The sequence below is a fragment of the Ochotona curzoniae genome, unplaced genomic scaffold (genome assembly GCF_017591425.1).
Source record: "Ochotona curzoniae isolate NIBS_2020 unplaced genomic scaffold, NIBS_Ocur_1.0 contig_2688, whole genome shotgun sequence".
NCBI lineage: Eukaryota > Metazoa > Chordata > Mammalia > Lagomorpha > Ochotonidae > Ochotona > Ochotona curzoniae.
In genome coordinates, this window is record NW_024465553.1 from 742,575 (window position 1) to 759,175 (window position 16,601).

Consider the following 16,601-nt stretch of genomic DNA (forward strand, 5'->3'; position numbering starts at 1 on the left):
GGAGGGCTGCCGGGGGAGGGGTGCTGCCGGGGGAGGGCAGGGTGGCAGCATCACGGCAGAGTGATGGACTCGGTGGTCGTGGTGACGTCCCTCAGATGATCCTCACCGTGTTCCTGAGCAACAACGAGCAGGTTCTGACCGAGGTCCCCATAACCCCAGAAACCACATGTCGGGACGTGGTGGAGTTCTGCAAGGAGCCTGGGGAAGGCGGCTGCCACCTGGCCGAGGTGTGGCGGGGCAATGGTAAGTCCAGTCCACCCCTGCCCCCATACTCTGAGCTGACCAGCACGCCCTGTGCAAGCCAGCTGCGCTGCCCGGGCACTAATTTCTCCATCTGAGTTTCTCCGCTTGATCCGAGGAGGGAAGCCGGGCTCTGGCCAGGAAGGGGTTTGTCAGCCAGGTGTGTGCAGGCCAGTGGGGCAGCGTGGCGTGGTTGTTGGCCCACGGTCCTACAAGGGCTGGCCTGAGGTGGGCAGCATGTGCTGAGTCGTGGGGAGGACAGTGCACTGGTGTGAGGCTGACCTGGCTCAGGGCCTCCTGCGGGGCTGAGGGCTGGAGACGGACAGCACTGCGTTCCCTTGGGGTCGGGTGCTCTGGCCAGGTCTCCCTCGTTGCAGACACCTGTCCTGGGTGACGGCAGGCGCCCCTAGCAGGATGAGAGGAAAGACCCCTTCCTGCCGTGAGCTGGTCCCTCAGAGCCCGTGAGCCCGGGGGGTCGCAGCAGCGAGCTGTCGGTCCTGCTGCAGGAGGATGGGTGGGGGAAGCTGGGCATGCAGGAGCGTGCTAGGACACTCGCCTGCTGTCCCCAGGGCACCGCAGTTCCATGAGGTGGTAGTGTTAGTGATCTTACTGTATATGGTCCCTGGTGCCCTTCATGGAGAAGGAGAGTGGCGTGCTTGGTAAATGTAGTGGCTGTGTCAGCTGTGTGCTTGCGTGACTGGTGAGGGGTGCTGGAGTGAGGGGTGCTGGAGTGAGGGGTGCTGGAGTGAGCTTTGCTCCAAGGAGTATTTGCAGTGGGGTGTGCTGCGGAGCACGGGTCAGGCTGCTGCTTGGACATCCACACACATTGTCGCAGTGCTGGTTCCCGCACTACCCCCTTCCCCCACCCGGTCCAGCTCACTGCTGTGTCCTGGCCCAGGGGGCACCGTGATGCCTGGCGTGCTGGGCCTCTGCCCTCCACGTGGGAGACCTGCATGGAGTTTGTGGCTTGGGCCTGGCTCTCTCCCCTTCCCTCCTGTCTGTGGCTGTGAAAGGCATTCCATGCCTGGGCGTCGGGCCTTTGCTCTCTGTGGGTGCTGGCACATGTCCCAGTCCACCTTTCCATGTCGGATCACTACATGTGATGGTTTAATTGATTGATTCGGAAGGCAGAGGGGCCATAGCTTTCTCGTGGAGATCAGTAGGCAGCTGGATCCCGAGTGGGGCAGTCAGGACTTGAACCGGCACCCATGGACTGCCGAGGTCCTGGGTGGAAGCTTGACCTGATGAGCGACACTGTGACCCCTGGTGACTGGCTGGTCTGTCCAGCTGGTTCTGCTGAAGGCAGGAGGTGCGTGCCCTGTGCCGCACCTGCAGCAGGGTGGGCCTGCAGAACACTTCTGCGTGGGCTCCTTTCATGTTCCTGCTTCTGTTGAAAGGGTTGAAGTTGAGCACTTGTAATGCAGTGTTGTGTGTGTGTGTGTGTGTGGGCATGGAGGTGTCTGTATCTTGTGGGCACGAGTGGGCTTGCAGCAGCCGGAGGCGTCTGTGTCCTGTGGGTATGAGTGGGCGTGCAGCCATGGAGGTCTGTGTCCTGTGGGTGTGCAGCAGCCGGAGGCGTCTGTGTCCTGTGGGCGTGCAGCCATGGTGGTCTGTGTCCTGTGGGTGTGCAGCAGCCGGAGGCGTCTGTGTCCTGTGGGAGCGAGTGGGTGTACAACAGCCGAGGCGTCTGTGTCCACAGTGAGATTGTCTTTCTCCTAGAACGTCCCATCCCGTTCGACCACCTGATGTATGACCACCTGCATAAGTGGGGGCCGCGCAGGGAAGAGGTGAAGTTCTTCCTCCGCCATGAAGACTCCCCAGCTGAGAGCACCGAGCAAGGTAGATGGGCACTGTCTTCCTCACCGCGTCGCTTTTCTGCACAAGTTAACTTAGGAGAAATGATGGAACATGAGCCCGTGTTAGTCCCAGTGCCCCGTCCCCTTCACTCGTTCTGCAGTGCCGGTCTTGATGCTGCCGGCCACCAGGCTTTCCTTTGGTCTGGGCCTGGCCAGGCAGGGAGGGACAGCGCGCGGTCAGGCACAGCTGCTGAGGTGTGATGGGCTCTCAAAGGGACAAATCCGTGAGTGCAGACGGGCCCTTCTAGGGGTCCCCCAAAGCACACGGGGGTGTGTGTCGTGAAGGGAAGCCCCCAGGTCCTCGGCACGCATTCCAAGTCATCACTGTTGCCTCCAGGGTTCAGAAGCGAGGCTGGATGTGAACTCTGACGCATGGGGTGCAGGCGTCCGGCCAGGCTGCTGCCTTGCGGGGCAAACTGCTCTCCCAGCCGAGTCAGTTTAAAAAGCAAGTAGGGGCTGTCAGCCTGGGGTCCACCTGCCAAGCAGAGTTGGGAGGTGGGTGGTAGAGACTGGTGGACTGCGGCTGCAGAACGCCGACCTGCCGACCTGCTGGGCGATGTGGCTAAGAGAAGCCCAGGGCAGCAGCAGGGAAAGCAGCTGGCCACAGTCCAGAGCCAGGGCTGTGCCGGCCCCAGCACGTGCAGCCAGGTGCTGAGCTGAGCAGGAGGCTCTGTGCTGAGAGGTGGGCACGGTTGCCAGCACAGGTGGGAAGCCCCACTCTTCATCCCTGCTGCGTCACTTCCCAGGATGTGTTCTAATTCTGCACCTGGTTGTGACAAACGACCAAGGTACAGAGTGGCTGCTGGAGTATTGCCCACAGCTCTGTGACTTCAGACAGCTGTGCCCAGTGGCTGGTGGCAGAGGTCAGGCACTGCTTGGCGCCGAGGGTTTACGCGGCACTTCCCGGGTTATTCAGGATGCTGTGCCCTGCCTCTTGTCTGCCCGGGTGGGATGTGTCCACATGGGCAGGTGTAGAACATCGGGCAAGCTTGAGCACAGGAATGTGTTGGAGGGGTGGGGGCTGTGAGGTCCCAGGAACTTGCCTTCCTTAAGCAGGGAGGGGCCGGTGCAGGAGGCACTGAGCGCTGAGCGCCAGCATTCCTGCCAGCCCTGGATGGGCAGGTGGGAGGACACCCAGTGATGAGCGACTCCACCTGCCCCTCCCCTGCTCCCTGCGTGCCCCTCCCCTGCCTAAGCCATTCACAGTCTGCCCATCTCAGCTGGAGCAGAAGGTGGCTGAGGTTTGCCTGCTGGGCTGGCCCTCGCTTCTCCCCCTACCCCAGTGTGCTGAGGAGACCAAGTGTAGGGCAAGCAAGGTTGTTCCGCTGAGTTAGCGTTACTCAAAGAATGGGGTGTGTGAGTGCACACCATGTATAGGGCTGCGAGACACAGCAGAGGGGGGAGACAGCCCCACCCTCAGGGGGGACACAGCCCTGCCCTCAGGGGGACACAGCCCTGCCCTGGAGGGGGGACACAGCCCTGCCCTCAGGGGGACACAGCCCTGCCCTGGAGGGGACACAGCCCTGCCCTCAGGGGGGACACAGCCCTGCCCTGGAGGGGACACAGCCCTGCCCTCAGGGGGACACAGCCCTGCCCTGGAGGGGACACAGCCCTGCCCTGGAGGGGACACAGCCCTGCCCTCAGGGGGGACACAGCCCTGCCCTGGAGGGGACACAGCCCTGCCCTCAGGGGGGACACAGCCCTGCCCTCAGGGGGACACAGCCCTGCCCTCAGGGGGACACAGCCCTGCCCTGGAGGGGGGACACAGCCCTGCCCTCAGGGGGACACAGCCCTGCCCTCAGGGGAAGCTCAGAGTAGTCTCCTCTTGTCCTTGCGGACAGACACTCTTGGCACAGTCAGGTAACCTGGGGATGCTCCCTGGCCAGCCGCTGTGATGGGCCCTACAGCCCCAGATCTGCTATGTGCATGGCCCATCAGTGAGCCTCACCTCCCTGTCTGCAGCTGTGCCAAGCGCCCAGCAAAGGCTGCCCACACCCTGCAGGCCTGTCTGTGACCCCCGCTCCAAGGGGCCGGGGGAGCAGGCTTTCTGACCAGCATGCCATTATGCTAGGCCCTTTTCTTTAAAAAGGAAAAATTCTTATTTATTTGGTTGAAAGGCAGAGTTATAAGAAAAGAAACAGGGCCCAGTGCGGTACCCTAGGATCCCATATGGGTGCTTGTTGTAATCCCAGCAGCCCCACTTCCCACCCAGCTCCCTGCCTGTGGTCTGGGAAAGCAGTTGAGGACGGCCCAAAGCCTTGGGACCCTGCACCTGCGTGGGAGACCCGGAAGAGGCTCCTGGCTTCGGATGGGCTCAGCTCCACCATTGTGGCCCCCTGGGGACTGAATCAGCAAATGAAAGATCTTTTTCTCTGTCTCCTCTCTGTATATCTGACTTTCCATTAAAATAAGTAAATCTTAAAAACAAGGCACTTCAATGACAAGCTGACAAGTCAGTTTTGAGACTCAGGTAGAACGTGGAATGTTAAGACTCCAGTTAAACACCTTCGGGTTGTAAGAGCTGCCGTGGGCCTCGTGAGTCTCATGTTTGCAGCCTGGCGCCTCGCGGCACGTGTGGCACCAGGAGCAGCTGAGGGAGGAGCCGTCTTGGCCAGGCAGCTTCTCAGTGCACTTGTTCCTCTGTTATTTCAGGTGGCCGCCAGGCTCAGGAGCAAAGGGCTCAGAGGAGCGTCATGACTGTCCCTGGGGAGAAGCGTCCTGAGAATGGGGTAAGTGCCGGGTGCTCGCGGGGGCTGCTGACTGTTGGAGTCCCAGTGGGTGGAAGGGCTCATCCTGCGGTGTTGTGGACACGGAGCCTGCTGTCGCCCTCTGCGTTGCAGCCCCTCCTGACCTGGGACTGAGGGTGACAGTGGTGGTCCTGTGGGAGCAGGTGGCCATTTGAAGCCCAGGAACTGACAGGCTGATGGGGCACCTCTCAGTGCTAACCTCCCAAGGACGAGTGGGTGCTGTGGGTGCTGAGGCCGTCTGCTGAGAGCTGCCGGGGAGGGGAGGGGACGGGGGCGGGTTGCATTGGCTCAGGAGAAGCGCCCGCAACTGGGGCAGCTCAGGCAGCTCAGGCAAGCACTGCTTCCAGTCCCGGCTGCCCCACTGCCCCGCTGCTTCCAGCTCCTTGATCCCCCTGGGGAGGCAGCCGAGGGTGGCCAGGGGTGTGGGCACCTAGATGGAGCTCCTGGCTCCTGGTCTCAAACTGGCTGTCTCTGCTGTTTGAATAAACGGCAGTCTGGCACACTCCCCCCCACCCCCGCCAAAAAAAAGTTGGCAGTGGAGAAGCAGCTCCCATTGTCCGTTTGGGTGGGTTGGGGGGGCGTCAGGAGAGGGTGTGGGGCTCATGGGTGGGGACGGTGAGCAGGAAGGGGCGCTTTAGTCCAGCTCTGCTCTCATGTTTCAAATAATTTGGAGTCTGAAGGACTAGTTGGCTTGGTTCTCTGGTCTTCTGTGAGCTAGGCATATCGCCTTGGGCTGGTCACATGGTTGCCCATGCCAGCTGGGCACAACGGGGGCACAGTGGGGAGCACAGAGTCAGCCAGGTGAGGCACAGGGAGCTCCCTGGTGTCACACCCCACTGCGGAGTGTCAGCAGGTCCCCCCTCAGTGTTGGTGAGACACCGGCCTGCTGACCTCTGGGTGACATGAGGACAGGAACCCCCTCCTGCATCCCTGCTGGGCCAGAGCCTTCTGCTGGCAGGATGCCCTTATCTATTGGCAGGCGTGGGTGGCCGTGACGCAGAGGGCTCAGTGGTGTAGCTCTTGTCCACCGCGAGGCCGTGTGCTAATGCTGGGGCCACTTGAGCAGGAATACGCTTCCTAGTTTTCTTTGCTTATGATCATCCTCTTGGCCCTCACCCCGCCTGCTCACGGGCTTGTCTGCTCTGCAGCGGAGCCCTGATCCGGAGCCGTGAGCAGCTGAGCCCCTGGCCCCACGGGGCTGTTCCCCCCGTCCCGGGCCTGTGTGGCCCCAGCAGGTTGGACACTGGAGGCCACAAGTGTGCAGGGCAGTGAGCATGCAGTACATGCTGCACCCAGAATCCCCCTTTGGCTTCTGGGAATTTTCGCTGTCTGAAACAACTCGAGCAGGTGGTCTGTTGGCGTGGGCTGCTGTGTGTGGTTCTGCACGGCCCAGAAGGAAGGGGGCCACGGGGCCGCTGGTGGACCAGCCGTGGGGTTGGGCCCAGTTTGGTTGATGAGTCAGGTTCTTCTTTGATGAAATGGTTTCTTGTTAATGTGGAGCTCATGTGTGCGTTGCAGCTCAGCAAAGCTGGGGGCAGAGCACGAACCGGCTTTGTGGCCTTCACGTGAGCTTGCGATCTCAGGAGCTCCGGTGCGGCAGGCAGCACACGCCTGCCCGAGCTTGCGGCACCTGGTCTGGCCTAATCCTTAGTTCTGTGTGTACCCTTCAGCTGGTCCGGAGCCCAGCTAATACAGGGCTGAGCAGCATGAGGGACGCTCACAGATGTGTGTGTCTGCCCGCGTGCAGCGCCCCCCCACCCCCGCACTGTGTCGCACGCAGCGGCCCGTGTCTGTGGACAAGGCAGCAGGTAGATGGAAAAGGACGACGATGCACAAGGTGTGGCAGGGCTCACGGTTGGTTGGTTTGTTCAGGTTCGTGGTCCATAGCGTCTCTCCGTAGGCCCTGGGACAATGGGAAGGACCCTTCCCATGAGGCACCCTACGTCAGGCTGCGAGTGGGCAGGGAGGGGCCCCGGAGCACCACAATGCCATCCGCAAGCTGAGTTGGGGTCTCTTAGGTGCCCGGCCCCACCCCTCCCTGTTGCTCCTAGGTTCAGGGTTGGCAGAAGGCCATCATGTGCCCAGACACGGTACGGAGCGCCTGGGGAGGGACGTGTAGCCTTGCGATCACAGGTTCCCTGGAAGACGGTAGGCGTGCTGAACTGTGGCTGGGCCGCAGCCAAGGGCCCCCACCCCGGCTGGGCACAGAGCCCGGTTTGCAGCCCCGCACTGTTCTGAGGGTGCTGGGTGCCCAGCATGGCCTCGGTGCCCACTGCCCAAGCCCAGCATCCACCCCGGGCTTGTCATGATGCCAAGAGGGCAAAGTGCAGTCCGTCTCTGCTGTTGCTCTGAGGTGGACCCTGATGCAGGCCCCAGGGACATGGCTGCACTCCTCCGCATCCCAGGGACATGCCCTCCTGTCAGAGGTGTCGGTTCTTTTCTTACGAAGCAGCAAGTGTGTGCAGAAGTCCCAGGCCAGGCGTGGGGGCGGGACGAGACACAGTGCTCGTGTGTGGCAGGGCAGGCTTGTACCTGAAGGACACGGCAGGCTCCGAGGAGCACAGCAGTGCGACAGGGCGGCCTGTGGGAAGCCCCAGCCAGGCCTGGGCTCACAGGGCAGCACTGGGCAGCATCTGCATGGGCTGTCGCTGAGCCTGCCTGCTGCTCACTGCCCTCGGAGTTCAGCGCTGAGACACGGGGTGGGGGGCTGGCACCCAGGGCCGTGCTGTGGCTGCTGTGTGTCCCTCAATTTTGGGCAGCCCTGTTCTAAAGTAGACGATGAGATTCCGTGCAGGCGGAGGCGTCTCGCGCAGTACCTGGTGTGCGTGCTCAGCGCCAGGGCCTCCCAGGGGCCACTTGGGGTGCTGTCCAGCCCTGGGACCCCTGCGGAAGTCATGGCATGGGGTCGTGTGCTCAGCGAGTGGCGTCTGTGCCCTGCAGGCTGGAAATGCACGTGTTGAGCTCACCCTCTCGGAACTCCAGGACATGGCGGCCAGGCAGCAGCAGCAAATTGAGAACCAGCAGCAAATGCTGGTGGCCAAGGTCAGTCATGGGGCAGGGCAGGGCTGTCCCCAAGCAGCGCCCACTGTAGGGCCAACATGGAGTGCTACGTGGGCACTGAAGCTTCACAGAGCTGAGATGAGCGGTACGGAGCACACGCAGGACCAAGCCCAGTAAAGTCTGGCCCGACGGGGTCCCTGCCGGCACCGCACTGGCTCGGACTGAGCTGGCATTGTTAGGGTGCCTGTCTACGGTCTGTCCAGCTCGCATGCAGTCATTCTAGAATGACCAAACTGAGAAGCAGACCTAGGTGGCGGGTGGCCCCTGCCTAGTGAGAGCCGCAGCCACCCTGGCAGTGCGTGGGCCTGAGGAGCTGCGCGTGGCTCACAGCTTTGCGGGAGCATTGGAGAAGCCTCAGAAGCAGTTCAGCCCATGAATGAGATCTGAGACAAAACCGCACAGCGCGATGTTATGTTGTGCTGTGTAATTTCCTTTCCAAACACAGATGCAAATATTGTTGTTTTTAAAATTGACATCTTCAGTGATGCAGAACCCAAGTTAGTGGGAAGTCTCCACTGCACCACCTCCCAGGGCTCGCCCCTCGCGCTCTGGCTGGTTGGAGCCCTCCTCCTGGAGGTGTGTGTGCGGAGCACAGATGGGACCATGTGCTGAGCACGCATTCTCACTCATGGGAAAGCTGGCAGTACTGCACGGGCTGGAAACACTTCATGATTTTCTTATGAACTGCCCCGGCAGGAGCCGTCCACCCCAGGGCGGGCCAGGGCGTGAGGAGGGGGTTCTGGGACACCGTTGCGTGTGGGCAAGTGTGTCCCTGCTGGGTACATGGAAGCATGCAGGCTCGCCCCAGCTCATACTCGGGTGCACCCCGTCTGATGTTTTGTAGCACACACGGGCGGGTGCGTGTGTTGGAGTTACAGGAGACGCACCTCTGTGTCGTGGCTGATCCTCATGTTCTGTCTCCTGTTAGGAGCAGCGGCTGCATTTTCTGAAGCAGCAGGAACGCCGCCAGCAGCAGGCTCTTTCTGAAAATGAAAAGCTGCAGAAGCTCAAAGAGCGAGTGGAAGCCCAGGAGAACAAGCTCAAGAAAATCCGAGCCATGCGTGGGCAGGTGGACTACAGCAAGCTCATGAACGGCAACCTGTGTAGGCAGCGTGTCCGCGTCGGGGACGGGCGGGTTCTGTGACGTGTCCGCGTCGGGGACGGGTGGGTTCTGCGAGACTGCCCTGGCCATCTATGGAGGGCTTCCCTCAGGCCAACCACAGCTATTGGGCAGTCAGTGCCCGCGTGGACAGCCTGCGGGGCTCCGGAGGTGCGGGTGCGGGCTGTGCAGGCCACCTCCCGCTGACGGACTGTGTTGTTGGCCGTGGCAGCTGCTGAGATCGAGCGGTTTAGTGCCATGTTCCAGGAGAAGAAGCAGGAAGTGCAGACGGCAATTCTGAGGGTTGACCAGCTCAGTCAGCAGCTGGAAGACTTAAAGAAAGGCAGACTGAACGGCTTCCAGTCACACAATGGCAAGCTGCCGGCCCCAGCCGCAGTGGAGCTGAAGAGGTTGTACCAGGAGCTGCAGGTGAGTGAGTGTGCCAGCGGCCCTGGGCACTGCCCTGCAGGTGACTGCAGTGTGCCAGGGACTGCCTGGGGCCTCCCTCCACTGGGGACTCTGTCCAGGTAAGAGAGTGGACTTGGGGTCCAGCTCTGAAGATGCTGCTCATTACTGGCATCTCTGTTGAAGCGCCTGGTCCCGGCCCCCCACCATGGCACATCATGGTGGCAGCCAGTGGCACCCCGTAGGACTCCACCTGGCCCAGCCCCGCCAGGAGACCCAAAGGCTGCAGTTGCGGGGTCATGGGTGGCACAGTCTCACCGCCTTGTCCCAGACATGGACCCACCATGCTCAGAGTCCTATAGTCCCCCCACTGGCAGTGGGCCCCTGACCTCCTGGGCACCCAGCCATCGCAGCAGGGTGCTCTGTCGTGCAGATCCGAAACCAGCTGAACCAGGAGCAGAACTCGAAGTTGCAGCAGCAGAAGGAGCTGCTGAGCAAGCGCACTGCGGAGGTGGCCATGATGGACCGGCGCATTGGCGAGCTGCGAGAGCGTCTCTACGGGAAGAAGGTCCAGGCAAGTAGCAGACCGCGCCGGGCGGGTATAGGTACCTAGAGAGGGAAGACAGCTTCCTTCTGCTGGCTCACTCCCCAGAGAGCTGCAGCAGCGGGCAGGGCACGCGCAGGCCAGGAAGTCCACCCTAGTCTCCCCCGTGACTGCAGGGGCCTGAGCACTCCCAGGCCAGGAGCAGGTCAGGGTGGAGTAGCCCGTCAGCCCTGCCCTCCCTGACTCGGGTCCTGCTGACTTGGGACATGTGCCAGAGTGCCTGCAGGGGCGAGGGGTTCCGCTGCACTGGGGGGCCTGAGCCAGCCAGGCGAGTGGGTCAGGTGGCCAGCTAGCAGGGACACTTGTCTTTCCCCTCCCTCTGCTCAGGGACACAGTCTGAAGGACAGGACTCGTGAGGATGTCCCAGCTGGGCAGCGGGCATAGGGGCCCATGGTGTCACGCATAACTGGGCCATCCTAACTCTGGTTTTTTCTGGTCTGCAGCTCAACCGTGTGAATGGCACATCGTCGCCACAATCACCCCTGAGCACATCTGGCAGGGTCGCCGCTGTAGGGCCCTACATCCAGGTCCCCAGTGCTGGGACCTGCCCTGTGCCTGGGGACCCGGTCAAGCCCCAGTCCCTCCCTGTGGCCGCCACTGCTGCCCACGGGCGGCCCAAACCCGGTGAGTGAGCCTGGCTCACAGGCTGCACCCCCCACCCCGTGGCAACACGTGTCTGAAACAAGCATGCTTTTCCAAGCCGAGGGGCTCCACTGGGTACTTACCAACCCCAGGAGCTGCCGGTGTGGCCTTCTAGTGGCACCCATGGGCCAGGTCTGCTCATCCGACACAGGCCTGGCCATGTGGGTTCTGCCTGCCTGCCTGAGTGCCAGCCCACTCGGCCTGCTGCTGTGGTTTCTAACCAGCAGGAATGGCGTACTGCAAGGGGTGTTTATGGCCACAGCACACTGCTGTGGGGCACGCAGTGCCAGGGGCTGTATCCCAAGGACCACCAGTCTGCTGTGCTCTGAGTGCCTGGTCCTGCTGGTGCTCCCGGGCTTGCCAGGGACCCAGCAGAGGGAGAGCACCCCAGCAGAGCCTGGCGCCCCACAGTGGCTTGGCGTTAGGCTCCTGCCATGAGCTGCTGCTGTGCAGTCTTTCAGTTTCCCATCTGCTGGTTTGCTGCCCTGTGGTGGCAGCTGCCGGCTGGGCAGGCCGAGGCCAGGAGCTGAGCTAGCAGCTCTCTCTCCAGGGTGGCACACAGCCAAGTGCTGGAGCTGTTGCCATGGCCTCCCAGAGCCGAGGCCTGACCTCGGGCACTTGGCCGTGGGACAAGGTGCCCCAGGCTCCTCCTAGGCACCCTGACAAATGCCTACCCATTCCACTTGGACTCTGTTCCTTTTTTAAAAGGAAACAAAACAACAAAAAAAGGAACTATTTGAAAGACCGAGTGACGGAGTGAGTCCTCCATCCCCTGGTTCACTCCGTGAAGCACAGTAGCCTTTGCTGGGCTGGAGGGACTTCCCCAGCTCGGGGAAGCTGGGACCCAAGGAGGCCCTCTGTGGGATGCGCCTCAGCAGCTGCCGTGCGGCAGACTCTCTTCTTCAGAGGTCAGGTGGTCAGTGACTCCCCTCTGACTCAGGCCACAACCTGTGCAGCTCATGGCGTCTTCTGGAGCCTTCCTGTGCCTGCTGGGATGTGGAGCTGGGGCAGGAGGTGCCAGGGGGATGTTCACCCCTGCCGTCCGCCATCCGGTTCTGTCACACAGATGACCCCAGCAGACCCAGAGCGAGCAGCACGTGGACAGTGTCAGACCTCGACGTTGGGCCGGGCGGCTCCCCGAGGCGCTCAGCCAGCCTGGCACCGAACCGTATGTGGGCAGCCGGGCTGGGGCGCACGCGCTCCTGGGATGCGGACCAAGTCGGCAATCTCGGTTTTCCAAACTGCCAAAGGTCTGCTCGCCCGCTGCCTGCGCCTGGCCCTGGGCACAGGTGTGCAGCTGGGCCTCGTGCCCACAGGCGCAGTGTGGGAGTGGGATGGTTTTCATCTGCCCACGGCAAAGACGAGCGCTGCTGGCCCTCCACTGGGATGACCCCTTGGCCCAGCCCCCTTTGCAGTCTGGAACCCGGAGCAGCCCTGTGATTCCTCTGGAGGCGCAAGCTTGGGGCTGGCTGCTCCCTCCTGCCGCCCTGGTGGTGGGCTGTGGAACCACAGGGCCTGGAGCCCCTGGGAGCTCCGCTCCCTCGTGATTGTGGGAGTGGCACGGATCAGGAAGAGAATCACTGCAGTCACCCCGTGGGCATGGAAGGTGCTGGGAAGGCTGTGCGGGGCCTTGCCCTGCCCGTGGGCTGATGGCTTGCTGGGCCGCTTGCTGCTGGTGCCACCCCAGGCAGTGCTGGCTCTGCTGTTCCCAGAGCTCATTTCAACCCTGTGTTCTTTCAAGCTCATGATGGAAACTGGCCAACCCTGAAGCAGAACGCTGGCTCTACAGGGAAACCAGCCCCGACGGCCGGAGTGGACTGGAAGGACCCAGGCGTGGAGGGCGCTCCAAAGCAGGGCACCATTTCCAGCCAGCCCCTCCCCCTGTCAGCGCTGGGAGCCCCTGAGAAGCTGGTGGGTACCTGTGCCCAGGGCCACGGGGCATGTGTGCCCTGCAACTGCTCAGGGCAGCGTGCTGACCGCACTGTTTCCTTCCCACACTCCTCCAGGGTGTTGAGATCGGCAAGGCGCCGCCTCCTGTCCCCGGCCTGGGCAGGCAGCTGCCACCCAGCTACGGGGCATACCCTAGCCCTCCGCCCACAGCTCCAGGGCCAACAGGCTCCCTGGAGAGGAGGAAGGAGGGCAGCCTGCCCCGGGCTGGCACCAGCACTGCAGGGTGGCAGAAGCCAGTCTCGCTGCCTCCGACTGCCAGTGCACCCCCGCCGGGCTCCTCGCAGCAGATCCAACAGAGGATTTCCGTGCCACCCAGCCCTACATACCCGCCCACAGCCCCGCCTGCCTTCCCGGCTGGCGACGCCAAACCTGAGCTGCCGCTGACTGTAGCTATCAGGCCTTTCCTGGCTGATAAGGGGTCAAGGCCACAGTCACCCAGGAAGGGCCCCCAGACCGTCAACTCCAGCTCCATCTATTCCATGTACCTCCAGCAGGCCACGCCCCCCAAGAATTACCAGCCAGCTGCACACGGTGCCGCGAACAAAGCCGTGAAAGCAGGTGCGAGGGCCTCAGCTCCTGGGGAGGACAGCCGCCAGTGTGTCCCCGTGCTCTGGGCCACGAGCTTCTTAGGGCTCCCAAAATGTTCAGGCCAGCATAGGATGGGAGATGAGGCAGTAAGGAATGTGGGCCTGTCTGGCTGGGTCCCCAGCTCCTGTGCATAACCCTAGGGTGCTGTCCCCGTCTGTCCTGAGCTTTGCTGTGGCTTCTGGGACTCCGCGGGGCGCCTGGCTTCCCGGGCCCAGGGCTGGGTGGCGAGTGTATGGGGTCAGGGAAGTAGGCCTACCTTTTATCCAGGAAAAGCCCCACTTAGGGCCTCAACGGGAAGACCGGCCGTCTCCCCACCTCAGAGGGAGGGGCCTGCAGGAGCGCTTAGGGAGGGGTGCAGAGCACTCAGCGCCGCCTTGGTGTCTCCCCTAGTGTATGGGAAGCCAGTGCTGCCGTCAGGGTCCACCTCGCCCTCCCCACTGCCATTTCTTCACGGGCCGCCGGGCACAGGTGCACCCGGAGCGCAGCCCCCGCCGCCCCCGGAGTGTGTCGAGAAGGAGCCGGAGCCAGAGGCGCCTGTACCCGCTGGGGAGGCCGGCGCAGTGGAGAGCCTGCCCCGGCCGCTGAGCCCCACCAAGCTTACACCCATCGTGCACTCGCCGCTGCGCTACCAGAGCGACACTGACCTGGAGGCCCTGCGCCGCAAGCTGGCCAACGCGCCCCGGCCGCTCAAGAAGCGCAGCTCCATCACAGAGCCTGAAGGCCCCGGCGGGCCCAACATCCAGAAGCTGCTCTACCAGCGTTTCAACACGCTGGCCGGTGGCATGGAGGGTGCCCCGTTCTACCAGCCCAGCCCTTCACAGGACTTCCTCGGCACCCTGGCCGACGTGGACAACGGTAACACCAATGCCAACGGCAACCTGGAGGAACCGGGCCCGGCCAGGCCCACGGCCCCGCTCCCTGAGGAACCTGCCCCATCATCCGATGCCAATGACAATGAGTTACCTTCCCCGGAGCCCGAGGGGCTCATCTGCCCCTCGGCCATCCCCCCCACGGCAGAGCCGGCTGAGGACGACAACAACAACGTGGCCACAGCCCCCTCCACAGAGCGGGCCCCCAGCCCTGTGACCGAGGCCCCGTTCCCAGCTGAAGAGCAAGCGCCCGGCCCCTCTCAGCCCCCCGTCGTCCACCTGCCTGCAGCCTCCACGGTGGGTACCCATGCCCTCCTGGTCATCACGCCGCCAGGCATAGGGGACCCAGGGCATGAGGGAGTGCTGCTGGGACCTGCAGGACAGACCAGAGGAAGGCTCCCCCGCCGGGAGCTGTGGGTTGTGAGTGCGGCTTCCTGTCAGGCGAGGGGGCGTCACTGCCCTGTCCTGGGCTACTTGTGGGGGTGGCTGGCCCAGCTACAGTGGAGCCTGTTGTTCTTGCCCAGTGCTCTGGGAAGCAGCAGGCTGCCCTTGCCCACCATGGTCAGCACTCCCTTCTCCCAACCACAGGGCAAGCGGACCAACCTGAAGAAGCCCAACTCGGAGCGCATTGGCCATGGGCTACGTGTGCGCTTCAACCCCCTGGCCCTGCTCCTGGACGCGTCCCTGGAAGGAGAGTTCGACCTGGTTCAGAGGGTCATCTACGAGGTGAGCTGCGGGCCCCACACTGGTGCCCGGGGCTGGGCAGGCTCTCACGGGCCCCGTGTCCTGTGTCCTAGGTGGAGGACCCCAGCAAGCCCAACGACGAAGGCATCACCCCGCTACACAATGCTGTCTGTGCAGGCCACCACCACATTGTCAAGTTCCTGCTGGACTTCGGGGTCAACGTCAATGCCGCCGACAGTGATGGCTGGTGAGGGCAGGGGTCGGGTGGGGTGCATGGCCACAGAGGGCCTGTGGGTGGGTGGGCAGGGGTGGGGGTACACAGCCACAGGAGGGCCAGTGCAGCTTTCCGCCCTCCTCCCTTGGCACCCAGCGAGTGTCCTTCCTAGTCACTGCCTTCCCCTCCCTTGCCCGTTGTGCTTGCAGGACCCCACTGCACTGCGCCGCATCCTGTAACAGCGTGCACCTGTGCAAGCAGCTGGTGGAGAGCGGCGCAGCCATCTTTGCGTCCACCATCAGCGATGTGGAGACAGCGGCAGACAAGTGCGAGGAGATGGAGGAGGGCTACCTGCAGTGCTCCCAGTTCCTTTACGGTGCGGGTGGGCCGTGCGCAGGGCTGGGCGCTGAGGGAGGTGTACTCGGCAGCCACAAGCTGCTCATGCCAGAGCCTGGGCACCTGAAGGGGCAGGGCCAGCTGAGGCTGCTGGGCGAGGCCCTCCAAGCCACTGGGCCTCACAGGGCACACACCCGTGTGGTGGGGAGACTCGAGGGCCACCCTGGGGTGCCCCTGGCAGCTTGTGGCTGGCTGATCAGGGATTGTTCACCTCGGGCCCAGGCCACAGTGACGCAGCAGCCGGGACTCGGGCTCCCCCAGCTGAGCCCCCTGTTGCTGTCTGGCCTCAGGTGTGCAGGAGAAGCTGGGCGTCATGAACAGAGGTGCAGTCTACGCCCTGTGGGACTATGAGGCCCAGAATAGCGACGAGCTGTCCTTTCACGAAGGGGACGCCCTCACCATCCTGAGGCGCAAGGACGAGAGTGAGACCGAGTGGTGGTGGGCTCGCTTCGGGGACCGGGAGGGCTACGTGCCCAAGAACCTGCTGGGGGTAAGCACGCCTGAGGCTGGGGACCCGCTGGGGCACCTCCAGGCTGCACTTGTGCTTGCCCAGTTTCTTAGCCCTGGGGTGGGGGGGACCCCGGCAAGGAAGGCGGGCTGGCGGGCTGACCAGTCCCTGGTTTAAGGGGGCAGGAAGGGTCTTGGGGTGCCTAGTGCCCACTCTTGACACAGCTCCACCCATCTGTACCCAGCTGTATCCACGCATCAAGCCCCGGCAGCGGACGCTAGCCTGAAGCCTGCTGGAGGGCACAGCAGGGTCGCCGGTGAGGACGGCACCCACTCTGCCACTGGCTGCCTGGCCCCCACAGGCCCATAACTTGGAGAGACTGGAGTTTGCCAATTATTGTAAATCCAAATAAACACTCAGCTTCCCAACACCTCCCCGATCTGGCCCCATGGTAGGTGTTACCCCATGCCCAACCCCCACAGTGCTGACTCCTGCCCTCACCAAAGGAGCCGTGGCCCCTGGCCACCCTACATGACCACCTGCGGCTGCCTACACTGCCCCAGTGCCCCAGGACACATTTCTGTCTCCTCTGGGCGCCCAAGCACAGCCAGGTCGGGGTCGAGCAGGGTGCTCACTGGAGGCTGGTGTGCTCGTCCGGGCTTTTATATACCAAAAGTGGTTTTAGCCAGATGGTTTGAACCTACCAGAATGTGCTGGAATGCTCTTCCCATTAAACGCAGGACCCAGGCTGTGTCTCCCTGTGAGTCTTGGGTACAGACCTGCTGTGTGCCGTCTGGCC

The 16,601-nt window shown here is 63.0% G+C and overlaps 1 protein-coding gene across 2 annotated transcripts in view; it reads left to right on the plus strand.

The window, feature by feature from the left end:
• Positions 1–16,413, plus strand: part of PPP1R13B (protein phosphatase 1 regulatory subunit 13B) — a 37,408-nt gene extending 20,995 nt beyond the window's left edge. Inside the window, exons 2-18 of one of the 2 annotated variants that reach the window (XM_040974995.1) lie at positions 96–243; positions 1,960–2,079; positions 4,749–4,825; positions 7,784–7,885; positions 8,832–9,006; positions 9,235–9,431; positions 9,841–9,981; positions 10,455–10,635; positions 11,720–11,821; positions 12,395–12,564; positions 12,660–13,161; positions 13,582–14,357; positions 14,649–14,786; positions 14,858–14,991; positions 15,168–15,334; positions 15,645–15,844; positions 16,047–16,413. In XM_040974995.1, coding sequence (XP_040830929.1) covers positions 96–243; positions 1,960–2,079; positions 4,749–4,825; positions 7,784–7,885; positions 8,832–9,006; positions 9,235–9,431; positions 9,841–9,981; positions 10,455–10,635; positions 11,720–11,821; positions 12,395–12,564; positions 12,660–13,161; positions 13,582–14,357; positions 14,649–14,786; positions 14,858–14,991; positions 15,168–15,334; positions 15,645–15,844; positions 16,047–16,088 — 3,372 coding nt within the window. In that variant the 3' untranslated portion in view covers positions 16,089–16,413. The remainder of the gene's footprint in view (positions 1–95; positions 244–1,959; positions 2,080–4,748; positions 4,826–7,783; positions 7,886–8,831; positions 9,007–9,234; positions 9,432–9,840; positions 9,982–10,454; positions 10,636–11,719; positions 11,822–12,394; positions 12,565–12,659; positions 13,162–13,581; positions 14,358–14,648; positions 14,787–14,857; positions 14,992–15,167; positions 15,335–15,644; positions 15,845–16,046) is intronic. The other variant, XM_040974996.1, reaches the window with a different exon arrangement.
• Positions 16,414–16,601: the final 188 nt, after the last annotated feature.